Raw genomic sequence first — 26,089 nt, 5'->3', positions numbered from 1 at the left:
TCTCCCAGGTGCAATGATGACATTACTTTGTTTGCAAGAGAAAGACTTCTTGACGGTGTATTAAAGCTAGCGTAGTTGATTATCCATAGAGCTCTCTTCTGAAGATGTACTACAGGCTCTAAGTATGTTTTGTAGGTTAATTCCCAGGCTTCAATACAATTGCCAAAGCGAGAGTGAACGAGACAAAAATATAAGGTTCTCAACGTTTCAAAACTGAAATTACTCCGTGCCTTTGTCAGTACGAAGCACGCAAAAGAGAGCTTACGACACAGCCTTTTGAGAGTGGAATCAAGGGTTACCCCTAAGTAGAACACTGAGTTGAAATTTTCTATTTCATCACAGCCAATTGTAATGCGGCACAACTCCTCAAAAGGCTTTTTCTTAACCGGGGACCTAAAAATAACAAATTTAGTTTTATTTGTGTTTAAGGATGGTCAATTACATTGAAACCATTTATAATGTATTGAAGGTCATTGTTCATTATTTTAGCCCCTTTACAGTCAGGTCACATCAACTTCATAGAAAGCATAACTTCACTGCAAACTCATTAACACTGGCATGGCACTCCTTGGCCATACCTGGCCCTTGCACCACTAAACACGACACATTCATTAATTATTTTAACTGGGTTATTTAAAGATTTGCTACTGACCACAAGAGCTGTGTCATCAGCATACATGAAGGCACGTGCCTCATTTAGGCAGTCTGGAAGGTCGTTGATATATATTGTAAATAATAGTGGCCCGAGTACCGTTCGTTGTGATGCGCCCATAGTAATGTCAGAGAAACATGAGATGTGCTCATTAATGACCACTGCTTGTTTACGGCTATCGAGATAGCTCTTTAAAAAGTCTAAGGAAATGCCTCGAAAACCAAGTCTTTCCAATTTCATGAATAAAATGTGATAGTCGACAGTGTCAAATGCCATTCTCACATCTAAAAATACTCCTATTGATATTTCGTTGTTGTTCAAGGCTTCATTGATTACATAAGGACAAAATAGCCTTAGTTGTCGATCAAGACTTCTGAAAGCCATGTTGATGCGGGGACAGGATGTTATTTTTATATAAAAGTTTTGTTATTCTACTAGCCAGTAGTTTCTCAAAAATTATGTTTATGCAGTTTAATACTGATATAGGTCAATAATTACCTAAATCATTGGGATCTCCATTTTTATAAATAGGCGTCACTCTTGTTACTTTTAATACTTCTGGGTATGTGCCCATGTAAAGTGCTTTGTTAAACAATGTAGTGAGAATAGGTGCCAAGATTTTTATATTATTTTTCAGTGCAGACACTGCAATACCATCGAAACCAGGTGCCTTTCCTCTGTCTAATATATTTGTAGTTGCTTTCACTTCCTGGATTGAAATATCTATGTAGCCAAAGAAACATGAATTCCAAGCAGGCAAAGATGGCCCGAACCTATTTTGCATGCACAAAAGAAGTTCAGTTCTAACCGTACAAAAGCGAGGGTTAAATTTTTCACTTACTGATGAAGCATTGCATTCTGTAGCTGTTGCTGGGACAATTGACTTTGAAACTGTAGGTTTAATAATAGAGTTCATGGTAGCCCATAATCTTTTCGGATTGCACGATGACACGTCGATTTGGTTACTGTAATAAAGCTTCTTCTGTATTTGCATTACTGCCAAGGCTTTGTTCCTGTGCTCCTTATATTGATTAAAGTAGTATGTGTTGCATCAATATTGTTTCACTTTAGTATGCCAATAATCTTGCTCTTTAATTAGGTTCAGTGCGCTCTGTGTCATCCATGGACATATTGGTTGCGTATATCATGTTTTTACTTTTATTTGAGTGGGCTCTGTAACTGTACCTTTAAGTCTTTCTATTAGCATAGAACAGTGCATGTTAGCATTTAAGTCATCTAAGTCGGAGTATGACATGTTAGAAAGTGACAGTGACAGTTTTTCATAATCAATTCACTTGTTGTTCTGGAAAAATTTGTCTAGTTAAAATATGTATCTATCTTCAAGACAATATAGAAATGCAATCAGTAAGTGGTCTGCAGGACCTGTATTGTAGGCTTTATAAAGGATTTCAGTGGCATCAAAGTTCCTTAAGATGTGATTAAGGCAAGTTGAGGTATGACTTTTAATTTGCGTGGGACCAATGATGAGGTTACTAAATCCATACGAAGACAGTAAGTTTGAATATTCATGGTGTCTGCTACTAACAGTGTCAATATTCATGTCGCCGACTATAACGGCTTTCTTACTATTTTTGGTCAGGTGAATGAGAACATATTCTAGGTCATTTAAAAACAAGCTACAATCAGTATGCGAGGGACAGTATATGACACCAATTATGACATTGTCCACCCCTACAAAAAACATCTCCAAGTGTCCGCTAGTAGGTCTGTTCAAGGAATAAAGCCTATACCGGAGTAAGCTTCTAATATAAAATCCCACCTCTCCTCCACTGTTTTCAGCAATTCTAGGACACGAGACAAAAGCATAATTTGGAATGTTAACTTTCAACAGGCTTTAGCCAAGTTTCCGTGACGGCTATGACATCATACATGTTATTGTACTGTGCCAACAGTGTAAGAAGAACATCAATATTTTTTCCTAAGCTTCTTAAATTGCATTGAAGCAGTGAGTGTGGACTATGTAATCTATGAAAGTTATCAACAGAAGGAGTCGTCAGCATATTGGGGATATTCTGCCATACAGTCTAGGCCATACGGTTATGCCATACGGTGTAGCCTCCGTGAAGATGCGGAGGACAACGGAGTTCTCCGCTTTCCTTATTAATATTCGTCCTCTCGGTACCCAAGCATATTTACAGTTGTGTTGCTTTGCAGTAATAACCTTTACGAGCAAAAGTTTGTACTCAGTGCTCAGGTGCTCATTTATATATACGTTCTGTCAGGCCAAAATTGGCTGCAGAAGACGGGCTTTCTTTTTTCTACACATCGAAGTAAGTTGTCAAGGGGTGCACAGGACTTGAATTTGATAGTAATGTTCGATTGCCTTTTGTTTTTTGTTAGAACGCGGTGTGCGACATCAATATCAGCCTGTCACCTGCACAGTAACCTTTGCTGCCAGGGTGGTAACAACTCCCAATAGTGACTCATTAGGCATCCTGGGAATACCTTTGAGTTCAAGATTTGTTCTGCCACTGTATTCTTGTAGTTCAAGCAGTTCATGTCTAGTAGCCTGCAACTCTTTATAGAGGCAGCTGTTCTCACTTTTAAGTCGAATTTGTTCCATCCTCACATCGCCCAATTCACCCTGTACATTACCAAGTACATTTTTGAATTCATCGAAGCTTTCGCTCATAAAATCTGTAGACTTCTTAAGTGAACCAAGATCACAGCTTAGGTTATAATTCATGTTATCAATCTTATTACGCAGCTTCAAAAGGCAGCAAGTTCTTTCACTGTCATGGCCGTTTTTTCAAAAACCCTTTCACCCATATCATCGCCCATCATCTCCCGTAGCTGGAGGACAACCCAAGCACGAAGGCAATATTTCGTTAATGAAGTTGTTTTATGCACCTGTAATGCACAAAAGTGAGGTGAGTAGGCCATCGGTGTGATCGTGCCTGGATCGTCTGCATTAATGGCTCTGGCGAAATGTGAAGCACGCTTTTATGCTCTACATTGCATCATCCAAGGCTTCTGCGCAGTAGAAGTGGCGCAGGAGGCCTGCCTCAGCACCAGTTTGGTGGGATCTGATTCCAGCAATGATCTGGTGATTAGCTCGGGCACAGGTAGTCACATCGAGTATTCAAAGCAACCAGCGTTGATGACTGCACCCTGTAATGCACAAAAGTGGAGTGAGTAGGCCATCGATGTGATCGTGCCTGGATCATCCACAGTAATAATGTGGCTGTTTGGGCATCTTGGTAAGACATGACAAAAACTTCAAGCGCACAACCAGACGAGGACGGTGAGTGCTAGTGTGTCTCAGTCTTCTTTCACCATTCTCGTCTGGTTGTGCACTTGAAGTTTCTATCCCCATAGAGATCCATGTATTTAAAACCTCGTTTTAACGAAGTGAAATTGTCCTGTCAATGGAAATAACGAACTAGATTCCCCTCTGAAACCAAAAAATACTCAACCGTTGCACGCCAATTACATTGCTTTCCACGGGGTTCGTCACTTGTTCGCCACGGCAGTTCAAAACTCCCGTGTCCCCACATCGAATACTCGTCGAGCAACACTGGTATTTTTCAACACCATGCATAGCTGCACAGCTGCACATAAGCATCGGCTTACTATAGCACTTCTCCACTGACCTCTCTCTCTTGCTCGTGCCTGGCTGCGTGAGCCACGCCATGCTGCACAGCTGTGTGCGGTGGTGCAAAAGATTAGCTCATTCACTTCTGCGCGCCGCACAGGCAGGAGCAGCGGGGAGTGGCCTCCCCAGATCTCCCCAGCAAAATCTCAAGGGTCACGCGCAAGTTGCACCATGCTGCATGACTACGTGTAGTGGTGCGAAAAATCAGTTCATTCACTTCTCTATTTCTCTATGGCGCGCCGCACACACAGCCACAGGTGGGCCTAGCCTCAGAGACCTCCAGGTGCAATCTTGGGGTCATGCCCAGGCTGTGCATCAACTTCTCCCTCTCCCTGCACCACGCAGTGCCGCATGGGCTAGCAGCTGGGCGTGGCCTCGGAGATCGCACTGGCATCAGTGTAATCTCGGAGGCCACGAGCCAGCCGAGCCAAGTCGGTGTGGCAAAGTTCGCTTGCCTCCTCAATCACACAGTGAAGGGCTGTGTTGTGTGCCACACGCTGCTCAACTATGACGAACCAAGTGGAAAGCGGGCGTGAAAGACCATCACAATCAAAACAAAAAGCACCTATCTAAAGGCTGTCGTGTCAGGCGCTAAGTCACATGTTGCACACGCCAAAGACTCTTTTGTTCTTTTATTCAAATTTCATTGCATGTGTGGCTGTGTAGCAGTTCCGCGGGATGTGAAGCCATCTTCTTATTTCCATATTTACAATTCTGCACCCCATTGGGCATATATTGCAATAAATGCTAATAATGGATATAACAAAGTAAGGACATAACAAAGTAATTTCGGCTGCCCCTTCAACTTATAACGAGGTTCAATTGTATGGTAGAACCCTGTCAATATGTTTTTTTAAGGGACCACAGAAAAAGAATGCATGATCAAGGACAACAAAACATCCAATAATGCTTGTGGCTGCACTACTGATGAGTCAAAAAACAATGCTCACACAAAGCTCATTTAAAGTTGGATTAGGAGCCCACAAACTATTGAAAACCTACTCAGTAAAGCACTTTATCATTGTCTGGTGGACCCGCTGTGGTTGTTTAGTGGCTATGGTGTTGGGCTGCTAAGCACGTGGCCGAGGGATCGAATGCCGGCCATGGCGGCCACATTTCAATGGCGAAATGCGAAAACACTCTTGTACTTAGATTTAGGTGCACGTGAAAGAACCCCAGGTGGTCTAAATTTCCAGAGTCCCTACGATGGTGTGCCTCATAATCAGAAATTGGTTTTGGCACGTAAAACCCCATAATTTAATTTTTTTAATTGTCTGGTGGTTAGAATTAATGTAAATGCTTTTGTTCACAGGTGAGGCCTCTTTCTAGCTCTAAATAGTGCAACATATTCTTTTCTTTTAAAGCCAATGACTACATGCTCAACATTAACATGCACAGTATATCTTCATGCCCAACCATAGGTCGGCAGTGTGGGAGAATACTCACTCACACTCACTCACCATAATTTTTCCAGGCCTCGCACTCACTCACTCACGTTCATGCTCACCTCCACTCACACGTGCCCACTCTCGCTCGCACTCACCTCCACTCACTCTCACTGGCACTCGCTGCACTCCCACTCACGTCCATTCACACTCACTGGCACTCACTCGCACTCACCTCCACTCACAATCACTAGCATTCACTCGCACTCACCTCCGCTCACACTCAATGGCACTCACTCGCACTCACCTCTGCTCACACTCACTGGCACTCACTCATACTCATCTCCGCTCAACACTCACTCGCACTCACGTCCACTCACACTCACTGGCACTCACTCACACTCGCACTCACTTCCGCTCACAATCTGGCACTCACTCGCACTGCCACTCACCTCCGCTCACACTCACTGGCATTCACTCGCACTCTAACGCCTTTGAAAAAAGTGTGAGCGAGTGCACCGTCCTATGTGTCACGTGCCTTCTACTTCACATCCGCTGTACAACATTGGCATGAGATGCTACATTTGGTGTGGAAAGTGACTTCTGGAGCAAATTAAAATAGTATATGCTCTTGGTGCTTTTACTGCTGCTGAAGTATCATTAAGTCCTATTGTGAGTAGACATGCAGTGGCGGTCCAACTGCGCAATTTGCGCCATTTCGCTACAGTTCGACTTGCCTCCTCCTGGCTGTGCCCACTCAAGGGTAATTTGTGCCAACTGCGCAAAAGTGTCATATTTTCGCTTTTTCACGGCAATCAAATGTTTTCAGTAGGGTTTGTCAGTGACGATTTTCCGGACGCCCCATTTTTTGGACATGCCCGATAATTCGAATGCCTTCACGGCGCTGCTATGGTACCCCATAGAGTCAATGTATAAGTACGTCTGAAATTACGCACGCAAAAACCCTTTGCCGTCCGATATTCCGGACTTTTTTGCCATGAGCGCAGGTCCAAAACAGCATTGATCGAAGCCACCACCGCCGCCATTTTGATTATCTCGTCAACTTGAACTCTCGCACGCAGACCCGCTAGCAGCCGTAGCCACCACCACGGCAACGCTAGGCCTTGCTACTTCGACATTCGCTACCAAGCTTCTTGCTTTTTGGTGCTTTTCATTAAAACAGTTCGTCGCTGCTAGCAATGGTTCCGACTCCGCTTTTGTAATCCTCGCCACTGGCTTCGAAGCTCGGAAAGCATGACGCGTTCAATAATGCCGGTTCTTGAAAGTCAGCTTCGCCCCAATACAGCTTTGTTACGCGTAGTATTGCGGTGAAGCATACCAAAAGTGGGATGAAGCAGTTGTCACGGGACACAGTGTGCATTCCTTATTATATACGCATCCCGCATTTCGAGCACCAATGTGCCTAACAATTGTACTGGCAGACCTTCAGAGCTATTTCGGATGTGCCTGTGACGATTTGAACCCTTGGGGGCAGTAAAAAGTAGTGCTTAAAAAGGTCGGTCGGGTATGGGCGACAAAAGTGAATGGTTTTACGCCAAAACGACTCGTATCTATTTGCAGAGGCCACTTGACAAACAAGAAGCCGACAAACCGCCTCACAACGAAGGCGAGTATACAGGATGGCACGAACATTGTTTTCGACCGCCATCACCATCTTTGCGACATACCATACGGAGGCATCTCACCTTGGCGCTGTTCATAGACCCATAGTCTCTTGTCGAGGTTCTAGCATTGTTACTTGGCGTAATACACACATTGTCTAGTGCAGTAAAGCTTATGAAAGCACATCTGTCAAGGACATAAGACATCTACCATCACTTTTTGTCTTTTGCCTGACGGCATCAATAGTTCTAGCTCTTTTGTAATTTATGTCTGTCTAGCATCCAGGTGCGTATCTTTGTTCTGGTTAGCCTACAAAATTTTATTTAATTGTTTACAAAATTAAGTTCCTTGCCTACTCAAATAAAATGTTTGCAGCATACCGTGCACAGTACGCTATCCGTGAGAACGCAGGCTTAATCGGTTGCTGTGGGCTTTGTGACTTGCTTCATTGTTGAGCAGCACTGACTGATTGCACAGTAATATTAAGCTTCGGTAAATGGCTACAGGTTACAGCTATACAACACCAAGTGTTCCAAAATGACCAATTTTTCTGTTTCGAAACTGCTCCACACTCCTGGTGTGACAGCTCCTAAACTGCTCCAGAACGGCATTTTTCCTGCTCCAAAGATTGCTCCAAATCCTAAATAGGCTGGACCACCACTGAGACATGTAATAAAAACAGCATAGATAATTTGCCTTGCAGGGCCCTTTTAAAGGCTTTGCATTTTGTTATTCCTGGAAGAAGAGATTACAAGCTGATACTGTAAATGGGTGGATTAAAACATCCTTGAAAGACAGTGAATAATTTTTGCATGTAGGCTCTGCCTGCTCAGTCTACTGCGGGACCAATATGACAGGTTCTGATTATTTTAATGTTGCTTGATCTTTTCTTAATCTCTGTTTATGTGACTCAAATTGAGATTCTCCAAAACCCAGTTTCTTTGCATCAGAGTGGACGTTACTGCTCCAAAGTGGTGGTTTTGCAGCTTTGCAGGCCACTTACACCTCTGATAGGGCAGTACATATCACTCCACTGAAATATTGTTTTGCTGTGCTTTCCACCGACAAAACATTCTGCCACAAGGAAGAGGTGCTTCTGAAATGAGAGGCAGGCAGCGATGCCGATGATCGGTAGAATGTTGCCAAAACCAGTCATATAGTTGCCTATAGTGGTGCCGGTACGGGTGGCACGTGGGGCGTATAAAGAGAAACAAAAGGTTCTTTGTGCACATGAAACCAACTATGCCTTGATATTAGTCGTCTGGAGAAGCCACAATTATCATTATTTGTTATCCCTGATTAACTTATTAGTAAATATTAATTAGCTAACACTTTAACTATTTGACTACCTGTAGTATTACAAGACAGAAGATCAAAATGCCTTTCAAAATGAAAAAAATTCTATTATTTGTGGTACGCTATCCTTTTCATAGCTTTCCAATCTCAGAAGAAAGCCTTCAGTAATTAATAAAAGGACTTAAATGTTAATCTTTTGACACCTCAGCAGTTCTGTTTGCAAATGTGCTGCAGATTTATTAATCGTGTTCTGCACCTGACTACATTTGCACAGATGTAATATGGTACTTTTGTCAGTGTGACCAGTAAACTAGTGTCAGCAATATTTTTCACTTGTGCAAGCAACATGCATCAGCAACAGACGAATACCAGCATACACACATCAAAACATTCATAATGTTAAGAGTGTGATGTTGCTTCCTTGTGCAGAACTCTTCCCCCAACTGAGCCATCAACGAAGAGTCCTTGAAAGAAGTCTCAAGCAGCGAGTTCCAGGCAAGGAGGATGAACACAATACTCCGACAACCAAGAAATTGCGAGACGACTCTTCTGCAGATCCACGAAGCAGGCACAATTCTTCGTCATCACGATCACATAGAAGTCTTGACAGAAGGAGGACAAGTGGCGAAAGGAAGAGGAGGTCAAGATCAAAGAGCAGGGACACCCCTAAAGCAGATGACAGAAAACCAAAGGAAGTGCTGTGATTCATCAGTTTCAGTGCACGCTCATCTTCATCTGTCAGTATATAAACAGTGAAATGCAGCTTTCTTACAGCATTTCACTGCAGCAGTTTTGTTATTTAGAGCAAAAGTGTGACCATGTAGCCAAACAGTATCATTTGTGTGTTTTTCGTGTGAAGTGCTCACAGTATCTGATGTTATTTGCATGGAAGCAAGAAGGCTTGGAGCATCAATCGAACATGTGTTTGTAATAGTGTTTAGATCATTGTTGAAATGTGTGTGCCTCACTAATACTGGTGTCACATGGATATTCCAAGGGTTTTGAAAAGGTAACCTATCGACTCAACGGCGATGTAGGCACTGCCACACGGGCAGTTTCAACAGTCGAGTCACTAGTCTGTTGAGTCGACGGAGTTGTGCTGAACTCTATCGAAATCTAAGGCCTTTGAACAGTGGACACGGGCATCCTCTTTCACTTCGTGTTTATTGTGGTGAGTGGTAAGCGATACTACACTCAGTGAAAAAGATTAGCAAGAAAGTGTTTGCTTTTCTTGTAGTAGCAACAAGTGCAAGTCTCATGCCATGATGAAAACACTGCAGCCAGCAGCCTCAATGTTGCCAGAGTGCTCAAATAAAACTGACAACAATCCGTACAATATGTAAGAGTGTGACCACCACCTAATTAAAGATAGTACACTTCAGTATGTCATTTAAATTCCTTGCAGCAATGAAAACTCACTCTTTAGGTTCAGTAAATCCTCGTTATAACGAAGCAAATGGGACGACGCAAAATTTGATATAAGAGGTGATTCGATAAAAGCAACTACACCATAAAAGCTAACAAATTTGAGCTGAAATAGCACAACTCTGCAGAATTCTAATATGGGTGTCACATAGCGCATTTTCCATCACGATCAAGCCAGATCAGGATCGAATTTCTCAATTGCGATTGGCTCCTTCACGTCAAACTGCCTGAGGGAGCCAATAGGGTCTCGGGTCAGGTGAATTTGGGCCCACTAGACATGCAGAAGGCGGCACGGAGTAACATCCCAAACTTTGGACATCGCTTGCATGTCCGCACAGCAGGACATTATTAATGCTGCGTACATGTTACGGACATATGCCAGAACCTCTTGCACAGTGTTTGTCATAATGTCAATTATGGTCGCATTAAATGCTGTGTTACAGATGCAATTAACGGCCCATGCTTAAAAAAGAGATACATTGTGTGCATGCACATGCCATGATGGCGTAGTGGTTATGATGTTGCGTTACTAAGCCCGAGACACAGGATCGAATCCTGGTTGCAGCGGTCGCATTTCAATAGGGGTGAAATGCAAAAACTGTGAAGACCTGTCAGTAAACTTATTAGGCATCTCGGTGTTCGTACTGTGACTAGAGACTGCGCATGTGCGTCTGTAAATTAAGGAACATGTGCTATGTCCCACAACAGTAACACCTTTCCCAGCTTGGTATGCTTCACCGCATAACTCTTCTGCATTGTGGCGAAGCTAACTTTAAAGGCAAATACTGTCAAGTGAATTGACTTGTTTCGGCGTTTTTTTATGTCCTTTGTTTAATTCGACCTGCCGGATAATTCCACCAGTTTTGTCGATCCCGTCATGATCGAATTAATGGAAGTCTACTGTATATATAAGCTTCGTGTACCCTATCATTTTTATGCTTCAAAGAAATATATGTAAAAAGATACCTAGTTTCTGTTCAGTCCAGCATTCAGTTTAAACTTTTCTCTGTTCGCACATTACTAGTGCATACTGACTTCTGGATGATGGTTGAAAAGTAGGTACTTAAGAAAGTGAGAAATATGGGCAGAAACTACCATGTAGGCCTTTTGTACCAGCCTTGGTTCGTTGAAACAATATTTCATACTTCTGTAGTTGTAGAACTGAAGTCCAACTTGTTGCAAGCCAAAAATAAAGAGCAGTGCTGGTATGTTTCTGTTTGTGGAGACTCCCTGCTTTGGCTTGCCATTGTCCTTGAGGTGGGCATTAAAGGGCCCCTGAAACGGTTCGGAGAAATTTTGTAGGTGCGTAGGGTACAGCTTAAGTAGAACATTCCCACCACAATTTAAGTGAAGCGTTACGTATTAATGGAGTTACAAGCGATTAGAAGTTACCCTCCTCCCTAGCCATGCTTTTCCTCCTCAACTCGTTAGCCGAGCGAGCGGGGCTAAGCTCCGCCTTCACTGGTTCTGCGTCACGATGCGACGTCACATCGTCCACTTCAGGTTGTTTCGGAGCCCGCCCGCGCGAGACCTCTCCGAGAGCCGCTTGGCCGTCGATCCCAAGCGCGAGCTATCGAAGCAGCATGCGTTGCGAGCATTCTGCCGTAGCGCCGAACGTGTCTGGTATTCCGGTAACCACAGGCAAGCTGGTCATTTCGGCAAATGACCGGAGGCATAAACTCAAGCTGATGAAGGAATTTAAGCGTAGACGTACGTGAGCGGCCTGATCGGTCTGCACGGTCCAGACACTTGTTGGCACAGCGCTTAACCAGCCAGACAAAGTGCTAATATTGCTCTAACCAAGTGTAAAACATTTTAAACATTTATAAAAACGTGTTGATGATTACACTCCTGCGAAAAATACACACCAGCAGCAAAGAAGAATACACTTCGTTGCTGCTACTGTGTATGGTTGAGCTCTATGCCACCAGGTGGCTGCACCGTGCAGACCATTCACATTTGCCCTTCTGCTCATATCATGGCTCATCCTGTTACAGCACAGTCAAGCGGTCAGACCCTGTACCCTTGCGCTTGCGTTTGCCCTAATACCGGACTCGCGAAACGCTATTGCGTTAGTAATCTTCCGGTGTAAAGTGACGGCCACAAACGCGCAAATCCTGGCGCCGATCGGATAGCGGCAGTCCGATGCGCAGCAGCCAGTTCACTCGTACGCTGCCTTGCAGAGGGACACGATGTCACAGCTTGACATATTGCCAGTCGCTACGTTTGCAGTCCACAAGGCAACAAAGTTGAATCATAGCGCTCGCGAAAAGACTGAGACCGACTCTGACCGCGGAGCTCTCGTCAAAATGGAGTACGTTGTACACAAGCAGACGACTATTGCTGTTTGCCGGAAGTGCTTAAGTGTACTGAAAAATTGTTCTTGTGCATTCTCTTTATGTTACTTTATTTTTATAAAAACAAATTAACTAACATTCCAACTATTACGAAGATCATTTGTTTACCATAAAGTTGGAAAAATTATCGATCACGCGCCCTGGTCAGCCAATCGGATAGCTCGCCCCACTGACGTCATATGGGTGATTTCGGTCATATGGGTAGGGGCGGCTTAAAATTCCGCCGAGCAGTGTGCTGCGATCGGCAGCGATGTGCATTTTTAAAACCTTATAATAAATTACACGCTTTACGCGGAGCACTTAGATGTGTCAATTAATGATCAGAAGGACCTACTCTAACGACTCAGTACGTTTGTAGAAAATCGTCAAAAGCGTTTCAGGGTCCCTTTAAGTACAGCACAGAGTCTGACAAGTCACTGAGTGGCAGGTACAGAGCAACAGGAATGCACGTATGCTTGCCCAAAACATAAGTGAAGGTACCGTGCAAGGATGCTCGCTCTCCTGAAGCTTAACTATCGCGGTATGATGAGCATCCTCGCAGCCTGCCGGTGGACCGGATGTGTGCAACTCGCTGGCGATGACTGGCCGATGGCAAGTGCTGTTGCATCAGTAATGCTTCGTCCACATGCTCGTGCGTTATCTGAGCTCTGTACCTTGCATCCATCTCTTTTGCCCTAGAAAAGCAGTGCTAAATATTGGCTCAAGTGCTAGCTGTCCCATTGTCGTGAATTTTTCATTTTTTTTACTGTTCAGGAAAACCAACGGAAGGCACTGCAAAGAGCAGATATCACTTGGCATGGAGGACCTTTGCTCTCTTTTATATAATAAAAATGTTGCATAAATCGAGGAGACAAGTATAAATTGCTCATTTGCCTAAAGCACTGGTTTGTTCGCGGTCAACATAATTGTCTCAGTGAAAGGAACGTTTGCGCCATCTCTCTTTGGTGGAACACGGTTCACACTGCACACTTTTGTGCATAGAGCCTCACCAAAACCACAGTGGGAAAATAGATTGGTGTTTGAACAATGCGCGGGAATGTGTCATTTCCTTTTTCGTATAGTTCCCACCACATTCGCAAGGGGCCATAACAAGTCAGGGCATTAGTGTCTTTGTAAAACTCTCTAGTGAATTTTAGAATAGGGGCCCCAAAGAGCTTTGTGGGTGTTAACATTGGGGCACGCAGGAGTGAAGAGCTTTAGAACAGGGCTTTACATTTGCGGACAGCATTTTGCACTTGCAGCGCCACTACAGCGTCGAAGAAAAGCTTATAAATTTTAAAATAGAACATACCATTTTATGATAAGAAGAGTACTTTTGACGTTTAGTTGCAACATAGAGGTTATTCTATTAGCAATAAGCAATTTGTTGTGCCTAGTTTTGAGTAACAAACCTTACATGCCTTCACCAGCCAAGTTAAGCCGTGTTAGGCCTACGAGCCATGAAATCGACAATCGTATTCGGAATCAACAGTGTCTAATGAATCAATCTTCATTACACACATTAGTTGAGACAAAGCGATAACCGCAGTCACTTCTCCTACCTTACGAACTTCACACATTACCACAAATTCAGCCCATTTTGGTGCTAGGTTAGAGTAGTCGCACGGAAGAAAAAAAAAATAGAGGGGGGAGCATACTGCAATGCGATTGAAGGCGAAATCTGTTGGGCCAGCGGTGGCCCATCACGTGATCATACGTTAAAGTGTGCGGTTGATTTTAGTGTTCCCGCTCTGTAGGCAAAGCCACGGCAGGGCAGCTGAACAAGCGCGCACCGAATAAAAACTACTGGCATAGCTACTGGTAACCAGATGTCTCAGCAAATCTTGATTCTTGCTCCGTGATCTTGACACAAGAGGTCACATGTTTGGCCACCACTGTGGCTACACAGAGCGTTCGCTTGCCAAGGCTGGCCACGTGACGTAATGCTCCCTCCTATATTTTTCCTTGCTCCATGGCTTCGATGGGTGCAGCCATGTTTGTTGACGCAGAGCTTTTGGGGCAGCTGAACGACGTGGTATTGTAGCGAAAAAAAAAAGGGGGGGGGAGGAAAGATTCTAAGTGGCGAACAAAAGAGAAAGAAAGACGGCACTGCCTTAGCTTTTGGGGCTCCTGCTAAGTCAGCGAAATAGCGTGCCCAATGCAAAACTCAAACACAGTTTGCATCTTGCGCACGTGCAGTGGCTTCGAAGCTATTTCCTTGGGGCCCCGAAACATTTGGGGCTCCTATTCTAAACCTCTATATTAATGGCATGCACATGCATATACCTAGTGGCTGAAGCTAATGACATGGCATGATAAAACGAAAGGGTCAGCCAAGTGTCAACGGTACAGAGGACAAGGTCGATGTACACTGTCATCCTTTATAAAAGGGAACACGCGAGCGCGTGGCCTGCGCTCTGCGGCAGCTGCCTACAGCGCCATCAACTGACAGCTTAAGAAAGCATGTCCACTTTTGGCGTCATCTATTGGCAAACAAAATAATGAGTCAGGGCCGGTGGGCAAGCGCTGCTAGATTACGCTCCCTCTTTGCTCGCGCAATGGGCAATGTCTGAAGTGCGTCGTCTGGCACCAACAAACAGAGCGTGATGCAAGAGCATGGTCGTCATTTTGTTTGCCAATAGATGACGCCAAAAGCGGACATGCTTTCTTTAGCTGTCAGTTGATGGTGCTGTAGGCAGCCACCGCAGAGCGCAGGCCACGCGCTCGCGTGTTCCCTTTCATAAAGGACGCAGTGTACATGGGGGTTCAAATGATTCGATGATTAAATGTTGATTATATTGTTACGTAGGGTGTTGGGCAGACGGGCAAACTGCTGGTCAATATGTTGACTTTTAGCGAGTTCCAGGCGGCAGCACTCCTTTATAACTGCATCCACCGTCGCCGCATTGTTGAAAACGAGCAAGTTGAAAGCGTCATCGGCAATGCCTTTGAGGATGTGGGAAACCTTGTCTGACTCAGTCATGTGTGCGTCAACTTTGTGGCACAGAGCCCAGACGTCCTGAATTTATGTGACATAGGGCTCTGTTGACGTTTGCACACGGCCGGAAAACGCCTTCTGCGTGGCATGGTGGTGACCGTAGGGGTTGCCGAACAAGTCTCAGAGCTTTTGCTTAAGCGAATCCCAACTGGTGAGCTCATCTTCGTGCGTCCGGAACCAAACTCGAGGTGTGGCACCGAGGTAAAAGACTACATTCGTGAGCATGATAGTATGAGCATGATAGGGTCCCACCGGTTATTGCGGCTGACGTGTTCGTACAGGCTGATCCAGTCCTCGATGTCTTCCCCATCTTTGCCCAAGAATACGCCAGGGTCACGGGGAGTGGGGAGAGTGATGTATGTGGCAGCAGGTGTCAGAGCCGGCGGAGTCGAGTTGTCGTCGCTGGGAGCCATGAAGGAAGGCTCGACGTGCCGTCCACTGCGAAGCTCTGTGACGAGGTACAGGGAACGTCCACCTCCACCAGATGTGTTACATAGGAAGACGCAGACGAAAAGCTATATACAAGTATATTTACAAGGAAATACGCTGCACTTCGCCAAGAGGCAACAGCCCGCCCTAGCCTCTAATCGTCTTCGTCGTCTTCACGCTGCTCGCCTCTTCGTGATCGCAAATACTGTTCTGTAGCAATATCTTTAATCGGTCTTTTTTTATGTTCATTACTCACTCATTTCTTATCTTATTCGTATCGTATTTCACGTGCAAATATGTCGGCTTTGTCTTTAGCATTAATGCTTAATTGGTTGACCATATTTTTTTACTAAGAGGCCACGTGGGCCAATCTCTGAGATAGTGCAGTGTATGGTGCAATATGGTTAATTTTCGACTGCCTATACCGTTAATTTTGCCTATTGTTTAATACTTTTTGCGACTCGCTACGATGTTCTGGAGGCGTGAAAGGGCCTTTTCCTTTCTCAATTTGGTTACAAGATACTCGCATACGCCAAACACGTGTGAAGTCAACAAAGAAGCCCCTTTTGGCTCCTGTGCATGCAAGGAGTGGTTTTACAGCATAGCTTTAGAACAAAATGCTGCACCTTTACGCAACTCTGCTGCATTTGGGAGCATATACAGGGACAATATGTGACGTTAAGCAGCTTCGTTTTGACTCTTAAAACCCAAAAATTTACACCAAAGTAACAATTTCGCATTCAAGATAAAGAGCACATATTACCTTGGTTGTTTCAACACGGAACTTTTCCCAGTTTTTATACAAACTCTTGGAGACTGCTCCATGAGGTTCCTTGCCTTTCACACTGGGAAATGATACCCCCTAGGGGGCATCATTTAAGACATTGTATAATGCTAGATACACACACTGCAAACCAAAATCGGTAGGTAGTTTCTATGTGCATATTCAATTTTTTTTCGTAATTATCAAGGGCAACGATAATACAGAAACGGCAAGAGCTTTATTAGCGCCACAGAAGTAACTCCACGTGTTTTAAGGGCATTTGCAGGGAAATACATGAACACAGATCATCACGCCGCTAGCAGACAGAAAATTATGACCGCTAGAGTTACTGTATGTGCTCCCTACAAAGGTAGCGATATACAGTAACTCTAATGAGCCCAACATGAGTGCCCTGCTGATAGAGGAAGGAACAGCGAACAGGGGTGTAGTCACAACACTCGGGAGACCGATGGTGTCATTGAGACACCTGTCTATTCTTTCACCATGATCAAAAATGCAGTCGGTTAAAGATAGTGGAAACTCAATATAATGAACATGGATATAACGGAGTAAACTTTGGTTGCCATACTTTATTTCGATGGAATATTCATCTGCTAAAACAGAAGTTTGAAGGGCGCTTAAGCTTCGCCTTTAAGAGTGGAAGGCAATACCATTCAAAGATCCCTGAGTGCTTCTCACGCTTACCGGCAGCTGTAACTTATGTAACCGTAATACTTGCTGTGAAGCACTGGCGGCGAACGCTATGCACGCCTCTTGTGTGACCAGCGATGCGGTGGAGGCGAGCGCCATCTGGACCTGTTGCAAGGAACCGGGCACGCCGCTTTATGACCTGTAAGATTTCCCGAAGTGGTTTGTGTTTTCAGTTCCCACGTAACAGAATTATATTTTCTCGTATATTCAAATTACGATCCGACACTATCATGTCTGTAGGTTGTGTGCAAATTGTACTTTACTATTTTTCTGACATATTTTATCTTGAAAAATTAAATTAGTTCAGTAACTTCCTTGCGCTTTATGGAGGGCTTGTGGGGTAGGGTATGCATGACTCAAAATGATTTTCGTTGAAGCGACAGTGGAGCAGGACACCGACACCATATTTTCTGCGACACAGGGCAATTAACACTATCGCATTAAAGCTTAAAATGCAGGACCCGATCAGTATTTGTTATAGTGAAGCAAATCCTTGTTTGCACATGGCCCAAAATATGTATTATTTGTGCAAATAATATGAAATACGGTCGCCAACCAATTTTTTATATGCTATAAAAAGATGTCCCTTTAACGGCAACTGTACTCGGCAAGGGCAACTTCAAATGGCACATGCGGGACTGGCGTATGCGTTTTGGCCAGCAGCTTTTCCTTGGTGTGGCCGCAGCCGTCTAACTAGCGTGCCAATACCTAATGCCATGTCATCAGACCAATATCGCACAGTTGCATATACAGTGCAAAATGGATGTATGTACTTTTGTTGTCCCCATGCCATGAATTGACACGGCAAGCTGCCAGCAGGCCATCAAAATCAACTGCGGAGACCCTATGCTTGCCTGCAATAGGCACCACGTACAGTTGTGTTTCTTTCGCATAGACATGATCGCAATCTTTTTTTTTTTTTTTTTTCACCGATATAAGTATACATGTTTATAGCGAATACCAGATATAACGAAAATGTTTTTGTGACGGATGCAATTTCATAATTACGAGGTGAATTAGGATCTTCAGCCAATAATTAAAAAGTTTGGGTAAGTAAACTTAATTCATTAGTTATGGGGAAAACAAAAATTGCCCGAGTTACTATAGGTCAGTGTGAATAGTATTTGTTCGGTTCAATTCGCTTCTGACGCGCCTTTCATTTTTAAAATCTTGGCTCAAGTTACGTGGGACACCTTGTATATGTTCATCCCCATTGCCTTCTTGCGGTGACTCGAGTGTTTCTCTCATTATCATCATCATCAGGCTATTTTATGTCCACTGTAGCACGAAGGCCTCTCCCTGCGATCTCCAATTACACCTGTCCTGCGCCAACTGATTCCAACTAGCACTTGTGAATTTCTTAATTTCATCACCCCACCCAGTCTTCCGCCATCCTCGACTGCGCTTCCCTTCTCTTGTCACTCATTCTGTAACCCTAATTGTCCGCCGGTTATCTAGCCTACGCATTACATGACTTGCCCAGCTCCCATTTTTTTTTCTTATGTCAATTAGAATATCGGCTATCCCCATTCGCTCTCTGATTCACACCACTCTATTCCTGTCTCTTAACATTACACCTAACATTCTTTGTTCCATCCCTCTGCACGGTCCTTAACTTGTTCTGAAGCTTCTTTGTCAGTCTCCAAGTTTCTGCCCCATATGTGAGCACCGGTAGAATGCACTGATTGTACACCTTTCTTTTCAAAAATAATGGTAAGCGTCAGGTAAGGAGCTGACAGTGTCTGCCGTACGTGCTCCAACCCATTCTTATTCTTCTGTAAATTTCCATCTCATGATTAGGGTCCCCTGTGATTAGTTGGCCTAGGTAAACGTACCAATTCACAGACTAGAGGCTGACTTGCGATCCTGAACACTTGTTTCCTTGCCCAGTTATTTATCATTATCTTTGTCTTCTGCATATTAATTTTCAACCCCACTCTTACACTCTCCCTGTTAAGGTCCGCAATCATTTGTTGTAACCCGTCCGCAGTGTTGCTGGATAGAACAATGTCATCAGCAAACTGAAGGTTGCTGAGGTATACGCCGTCGATCCTTACTCCTAAGCCTTCACAGTTTAATAGCTTGAATACTTCTTCCCAGCACGCAGTGAATAGCATTGGAGAGATTGTGTCCCCTGTCTGACCCCTTTCTTTATAGGTATCTTCCTGCTTTTCTTGTGGAGAATTAAGGTAACTGTAGAACCTCTGTATATATTCTCCAAGGCATTTACGTAAGCGTTTTGTACTCCTTGATTACGTAATGCCTCTATGACTGCTGGTATCTCTACCGAGTCAAATGCCTTTTCGTAATCTATGAAAGCCATATAGAGAGGCTTATTGTACTCTGCGGATTTCTCAATAACCTTATTGATGACATGGATGTGATCCATTGTAGAGTTTCCTTTCCTGAAGCCAGTGTGTTCCCTTGTTTGACAAAAGTCCAGTGTTGCCCTTAATCTAGTGGAGATTATCTTGGTGAATATTTTATAAAATACTGGCAGTAAGCTCATGGGCCTACAATTTTTCTATTCTTTAACGTCTCCCTTTTTGTGGATAAGTATAATGTTGGCATTCTTCCAGTTTTCTGGGACCCTTGCAGTGGATAAACACTTCATATAGAGAGCCGCCAGTTTTTCAAGCATTATGTCTCCGCCATCTTTGATTAAATCGACTGGTAGTCCATCTTCTTCTGCCACTTTTCCCCGTTTCATGTCTTGCAAGGTCCTTCTGACCTCATCGCTAGTTATAGGAGATGTTTCTGTATCCTGTTTATTACTGTTTTGAATGGAGTTATCCTGAGTCATATATTCAAGGAGCAAAAGCCCCCACATCTGCTCTCTCGCACCCGCTCTGACTCACACATGCGCGCAAACATCCGGCGTCTCCGCAAGTGCCATGCCCTGCTGCGCCTACTGGCCATTGTAAATACTATACGCACCCCGGTGCACCCAGCAACATCAGGGTGCAAGTTGCGTTTGTACAGGACTCTGTCGGACATACAGAAGAAACGCAGGGAAGGATCAGGAGTTGACGAGCTTAACCAATCTATGATAGTTCGCAGAAAGGGATCACGGCGTTGTTCATCGCCAATGTTGAGGAAGCCTCAGATGGGCATAACGCTGGTGTCGGATTTGAGGTCTGTGGCTTCTGGTGGGTGAACAGGGTGGTGGGACAAGCAGTCAGCGTCCTGATGTAAACGGCCAGATTTGTACAGGGTGGTCCTTTATGTAAGGGAACACGCGAGCACATGGCGCATGCTCTGCGGAGGCTGCTTAAAGTGCCAGCAAGAGGCAGCAAGGGGAAGCACATCTGCTTGGGGCGTCATCTGGTGGCGGCTAGAATAACCAGGCACAGCCGATACGCAAGCGCCTGCTAGAATTAGCTGGAGCCCCCCCTCCTCACATGACTGTTGCACAAAGAGCGGGCCTGCAGCGCAACGTCTGCTGCTAGCAAACCGCGTTGGATACGAAAGCGCACTGGAAACGTGGAAGCGCCAACATACGCCCGGTAGTTATTAGGTACTCCTGGTGTACCTATATGTGTAAGCATTCTAGGGCTTCTTCCCTCGGAACTTTGTCCGTCCGTCCATCCGTCCATTTTTCTGTCTTTAACGCATGACACGATGCACTGCATGCATAGGTATACATGAGGTCCTATGGAGGTGTATATGTGACTACGCGTATAGTGAGTATACTGAGAGGTGTAATTGTGAGCAAGGTTAATAAAGACTAATAAGATTAGTTATGATAAAATTAGTTAAGTGTAACAGCAATTAACTGAGGGTAATTAGGAATACTGAGGCTAAATAAAATAAATTTATGTTAAATTATTAGATCAATCAAATGTTACTAAGGTTAAGTCAACGGAGCCTAATCAATAATTATGGGTATGTTGAGATTAGTTACACCTAATTAACTCATCTTAATTATTAATTAGAGACAAACGTCTGCATCATAATTCTAACTAAGGTTAATTAAGTAATTAAGCAAATGGAATTATAGAAATAACTAAGCCTGAATAATAACAAACTAATTACGTTTATTTACCTAAGCTAAAGTTTCACTTGAGTGCACTTTTAAACCGCACCGAATCAGGTGAAGTTTATTTATGCTATGGGGGAAGTAGGTATCCAGGGCTCCGTACTGCAAAAAAAGTATGCAGAAACTCTACCGGAGTTGTCAAAGTGTTCATAAGTCTACCCCCAAATTTAGGTTGGCCCACCCCCAAATTTCAACTAGGCCCACTACCAAATGTAAAGTTGGCCCACCCCCAAATTTAAATTGGCCCACCCTCAAATTTATGTTGACCTACACCCAAATTACAAGTTGGCACACCCCGAAATTTAAGTTGGCCCACTCCCAAATTTGTTGGCCTACACCCCAATTTCAAGTTGGCTCACCCCTACTATAGGCTTCCCCATGCATTTTCTGTAGACCCTACGTATCCCCATGGTTATTCTCTCTAACCATTCTTTTTTTGCAATTCTTCCTCATTGCTTATAAAGCTACAAATCATCTACATTTACATTATTATAATGATTAAATGTCGTAACTTCGCACATTGCACATGTTTGTGCAGATACAAGGCATTGCACTTTTCGCTTGGCAGACAGATCTTGCTGCGGTACTCGCCAAAGAACGCTTACGCATTAAAATACGCTGGGAGTGTCTATTAACTAGCAGGCACATGTTGGTCCTTCCACGTTTCCAATGTGCTAGCATACCGAGTGCGGTTTGCTAGCAGCAGACGCTGCGTTGCAGGCCCCGCCTGTTGCGCATCCACCTGGTGTGGGAGGCAGTCCACAGCTGCTTGCCTACCAGCTGTGTCTGCTTATTCTGACTGCCAATAGATGGTGCTACAAGCAGACGTGCTTCCCCTTGCTGCCTGTTGCTGGCGCTCTAAGCAGCATCCCCATAAAGTCCCTCAATAAATTATAGAGAGACCTTACATCCGCAGAGCACAGGCCATGCGCTCGCGTGTTCCCTTTCGTAAAGGACCACCCTGTACACTACAGCGAAAGTGTATCTTGCAAGTGCAGTGCCCAGCGCCCAAGATGCCCTGTAGGGTCCTTCAACGAGGAGAGCCAGCAGTACTTATGGTGGTCAGTAATTATGCGGAAATGGCGACCAAATAGGTACGGGTGAAACTTCGCTATCGCCCAAATCAGCGCTAGGCACTGTCGCTCCATGATAGAATAGTTGCGCTCAGCCATGGACAGAAGACGGCTTGCATAAGCGATAACGCACTCTTGACCGTGCTCAACCTGGGCAAGAACAGCGCTAATGCCGTAACCGTGCACTAGCATCTGTATGGCTTTCAGTGGTCCTGAAGGGTCAAAATGGATTAAAATTGGGGAGTTCATCAAGTCTGATGAGTGCTGTGAAGGCTTCGGCCTGCCGCTGTCCCCACACGAAAGCGTAATTTTGGAAAGCTTGATGAGAGGGCGTGCAAGGTCAGCAAAATTTTGAACAAAGTGACGAAAGTACGAGCACAACCTACCATAGGCGCCGACTACGAGGGGTGGGGGGGGCTCCGGGGCTCGAGCCCCTTCCGGAGTTTTTCGGGGGGGGGGGGAGGGGCTTAGCTCCCCCGGTGATGCCGAAGTCTACCCCCACCTAACATGTCAGTACCAGAGTTTTGTCACCCACATCATTTGAGGTTTCTTTTGACTTGCCTCCACCTTATCAATTAAAATTTTATTGTGGCTAATAGCATACTGCATCATTGTCGGCGCAGATGTTCACAGATTTTAATTCATACTTTGCTTTATTTCGGCAAATCCTGACAATAGGAGAACGAGCGCACTGGAAGTACCAGCGGCGGCTGCCTCATCCGCATTTTCTCACTTCAACATTGTTCTAAATTTCCGCTGTAAACAACATGCACATACAAAATATATTTAAATATATATGCAGGACAATGTTTATTATACTTTTAAAGAGACTGAGGTGGCCAAATACCAATTATTTCTAAAGGTATGGATAGCTTATGCCTATAGAGAATGAATATGTTGCTGTATGTTCACCTCGCTTCTAAATGCTTCGTGTGCTTTTTTGACCTTGAAAAAAACCTGTAGACTTCAGTGACCCCTCGGCAGTCTTTTGCCAACACTGTGTGAAATGAACGTGAATGATATATGTCTCAGTATCGCTTCTCTTTCCAATAAGCAAAGCTAACGACTCTATAAAAAACATTTCTGATAATTTACAACACTTATTAGGGATGGAAGCATCGTCACTTGCATGCAGAGGTCATCAATATACACAGGGTGTGCCAATTAACTATCATGCACCAAGATTAAAAATAAAGCAAGGCGTTGCTCGAAGAAAACCTAGTGCATATTGTTTCAAGTACAGTGGAGTAGCTGGTAGTAACTTTTTAGTTACTGAGAATTAATTAGGTAATTGTAATTAATTATCTAACTCGAGACATACTATCATAATTATTGAAGTGTCAATGAGGCATTTGTAGGCACAGCCAAGGGACATCTAAATGCGGTATTTTCAGCGATATACTAACTGCGTACTAATTTTTTCTGACTGATAAAGAAATTCTGCAAAATATGGCGAATACCATGTGACTGCGCTCCCACCCGCATCATAAAGCAGCGCCCTTGAACAGGCTCCTTTTGAGTTAGCATGAACGAAGTAAACAAAACAAAAATTACCGCCCAAGCACTCCGTACAGATGGTTAGCCAGCGAAGCTGAAACTTGCAGATCCGGTGTTTATCACTGGGTTAATCCCGACTGTTCATTAAACAACGGCTTGGTAGGCTGCCGGATCCTCAGTACGCAGTTGGTGCTTGCGCTCGGCTGCACGAGCCTGTTATTGTGCCCGGGCTGCAGCATCGGCACGGCGTAGACGAGCTCATTCCCGGTTCTGCTCGCGGTGTTGCTGATTGAAAGCTGCCTGCTCCTCAGGGTTACGTATGACGCGTGGCCTACTCATTTCGGAGCCGGAGAGAAACAGCAGCGCGCGCTCTCGGCTGCGACGGAGAGCAACGATGCCACTACTGGCGCAGCCAATCAATTGCGCACCTGTCTTTTCCCTTTTTCTTTTTTTGCACATGTGCATGGGGTTGCGCCGGAGGAGTTTTCGGCGTACAGGCGACAGACGGACGAACGAATCGACTAGGCATATACAGCTTCACTGTGAAACATAGTGATCGAGCTAGTGCCTTATCTGTTGCACCTCGGCCAAAGTAACACGTCGCGTGTGGTGTTAGTTGGAAATAAGCTGGGATAGCTGTTGTCTTAGCCTATATAATGTGCACAGATGGTTCTTTTTTTTTTTCCCACAATGCCTATCACCTCAAAAGCGAATTCAGAACGTCAGTGCAAATGATTCAAGGTGCGTTTTGTTTCATCCCAGTCGCGATGTCTTTCTCTAATGAGCAGAAGGTAAAAATGATCCTTGCCTTGGAAGCTGGAAATGACAACACGAAGATGGCCGCAAATATATAACAGTCATGGGAGTGTGGAAGTAGACCAAACGCGTCGACTATCATCAGAAATGATGAAAACCTGAGACGAACCGGCAGTTCAAGAAACAGCGGCGTATTACTCCATCTTTGAGTCCTAACCTAGGTTCTAGCATTTATGGCCTCAAACCCTCATGCTAGCATGTGGGACGTGGCCGCCCAGGTACCAATTCCCAAGTCATCAGTTTGAAGGATTCTAAACGGCGGCCTTTCACCCATACCACCTTAACCAGCACCAATGCTTGGAAGATGTGGACCTGTAAATCGTCTAGATTTCTCGAATTGGGCCCTCACAAAAGCCGATGAGTTAACGGACTTTTTAAGCATCATGTGCACAGATGAAGCCAGTTTTCACAGAAACGCCCAGGTAAATTTGTATAATGCACACTATTGGAGTGACTACAATGCACACTTAGTAAAGCGCAATCGGCACCAGTACCAGTGGTCGTTCGATGTGGGGTGCGGAATTTATGCCGGTGCTAAAATCAGTCCCATCTCCTTCAATCACAAACTGACTGGACAGTATTAGCTGGACGAAATTTTTGGAGTGGTGGATAAGTTGATGATGATGATGATGATGCCTCAATTAATGGCACAAACCCACTATGGGGGATAGGCCACGAATCGGGTGGTAATATATTGAAAAAATAAACTAGATTAGTTAACAAATAAATAACATGCACAAAAAAAGGAAAATAAATGTATAACCCATGATGAAAAATAAACCGTGAATTCATGAGATAAAGTAGCGATCAATAGCATAGTCAGCCTTGCGTTTATAGGAATACTAAAAAAGGAAAAAAAATTGTTGCTGAAATACATAAAATAAAGGATATACTTAAACATGAGCAAGTTAAATTTTGAATAATAATACTAGTAAGAGTTAAACTGTGAATTTGTGCCTTTACTTTTTGAATTTTCTAAATTGAAGTATAAGTAAATCAATTGTGGAAACTACGAACTATTAACAAGACATTCTTTTTGTGCCACATAGAAAATTATAAATGGCTAGGCAAGCGTTCCTGTGGCTTTATCCCAGTACTGTTGCTCCAAGGGAGAGTATAACAGTACTGTTTAAAGGCAATCCTAAATTTTGAAGCGGTATTTCTAGACATTGTTTTCGATGAGTAGAAAATCGCCGACACGATAATAAAAAAGTATCTATGGATCCCGGCTCATTGCAGAGGTAGCATAGAGGGGATACCGCCATACCACATCTGTGCAAGTAAAAATTAAGTGTTGGAATACGCAACGCGGCCTAGTAAATGAAACTTCGAATTTCTGGTTAGGACACCATTGCCGGTTCCAAGAATAACTTAGGTGCAAAAAATCTGTAGAATTTGCTAATGACAGGGCTTTTTTTGTCTTCGCTCAA

The 26,089-nt window shown here is 44.2% G+C and overlaps 1 protein-coding gene and 1 long non-coding RNA gene across 5 annotated transcripts in view; one reads left to right on the top strand and one right to left on the bottom strand.

Moving 5' to 3' along the window:
- Positions 1-13,200, top strand: part of drosha (ribonuclease 3 drosha) — a 268,462-nt gene extending 255,262 nt beyond the window's left edge. For 3 of the 4 annotated variants that reach the window (XM_050196330.3, XM_055063089.2, XM_055063088.2), the window contains one exon: positions 9,002-13,200. In XM_050196330.3, the coding sequence (XP_050052287.1) occupies positions 9,002-9,276 (275 nt within the window). In that variant the 3' untranslated portion in view covers positions 9,277-13,200. Of the gene's footprint in view, positions 1-7,234; positions 7,281-9,001 lie in introns of all 4 variants that reach the window. The other variant, XM_055063090.2, reaches the window with a different exon arrangement.
- LOC129380895 (uncharacterized) lies at positions 1,805-25,573 on the bottom strand. Its single transcript, XR_008609096.2, has 3 exons — positions 25,154-25,573; positions 15,584-17,373; positions 1,805-3,784 (listed from the first exon to the last, which is right to left on the bottom strand). It is a non-coding gene; the product is annotated as an uncharacterized lncRNA (long non-coding RNA).
- Between the last annotated feature and the right edge of the window lie 516 nt (positions 25,574-26,089).

The sequence above is a fragment of the Dermacentor andersoni genome, chromosome 1, assembly GCF_023375885.2.
Source record: "Dermacentor andersoni chromosome 1, qqDerAnde1_hic_scaffold, whole genome shotgun sequence".
Lineage (NCBI taxonomy): Eukaryota > Metazoa > Arthropoda > Arachnida > Ixodida > Ixodidae > Dermacentor > Dermacentor andersoni.
Note: the sequence above shows the minus strand (reverse complement) of the source record. Positions and strands in the feature narration are given on the sequence as shown.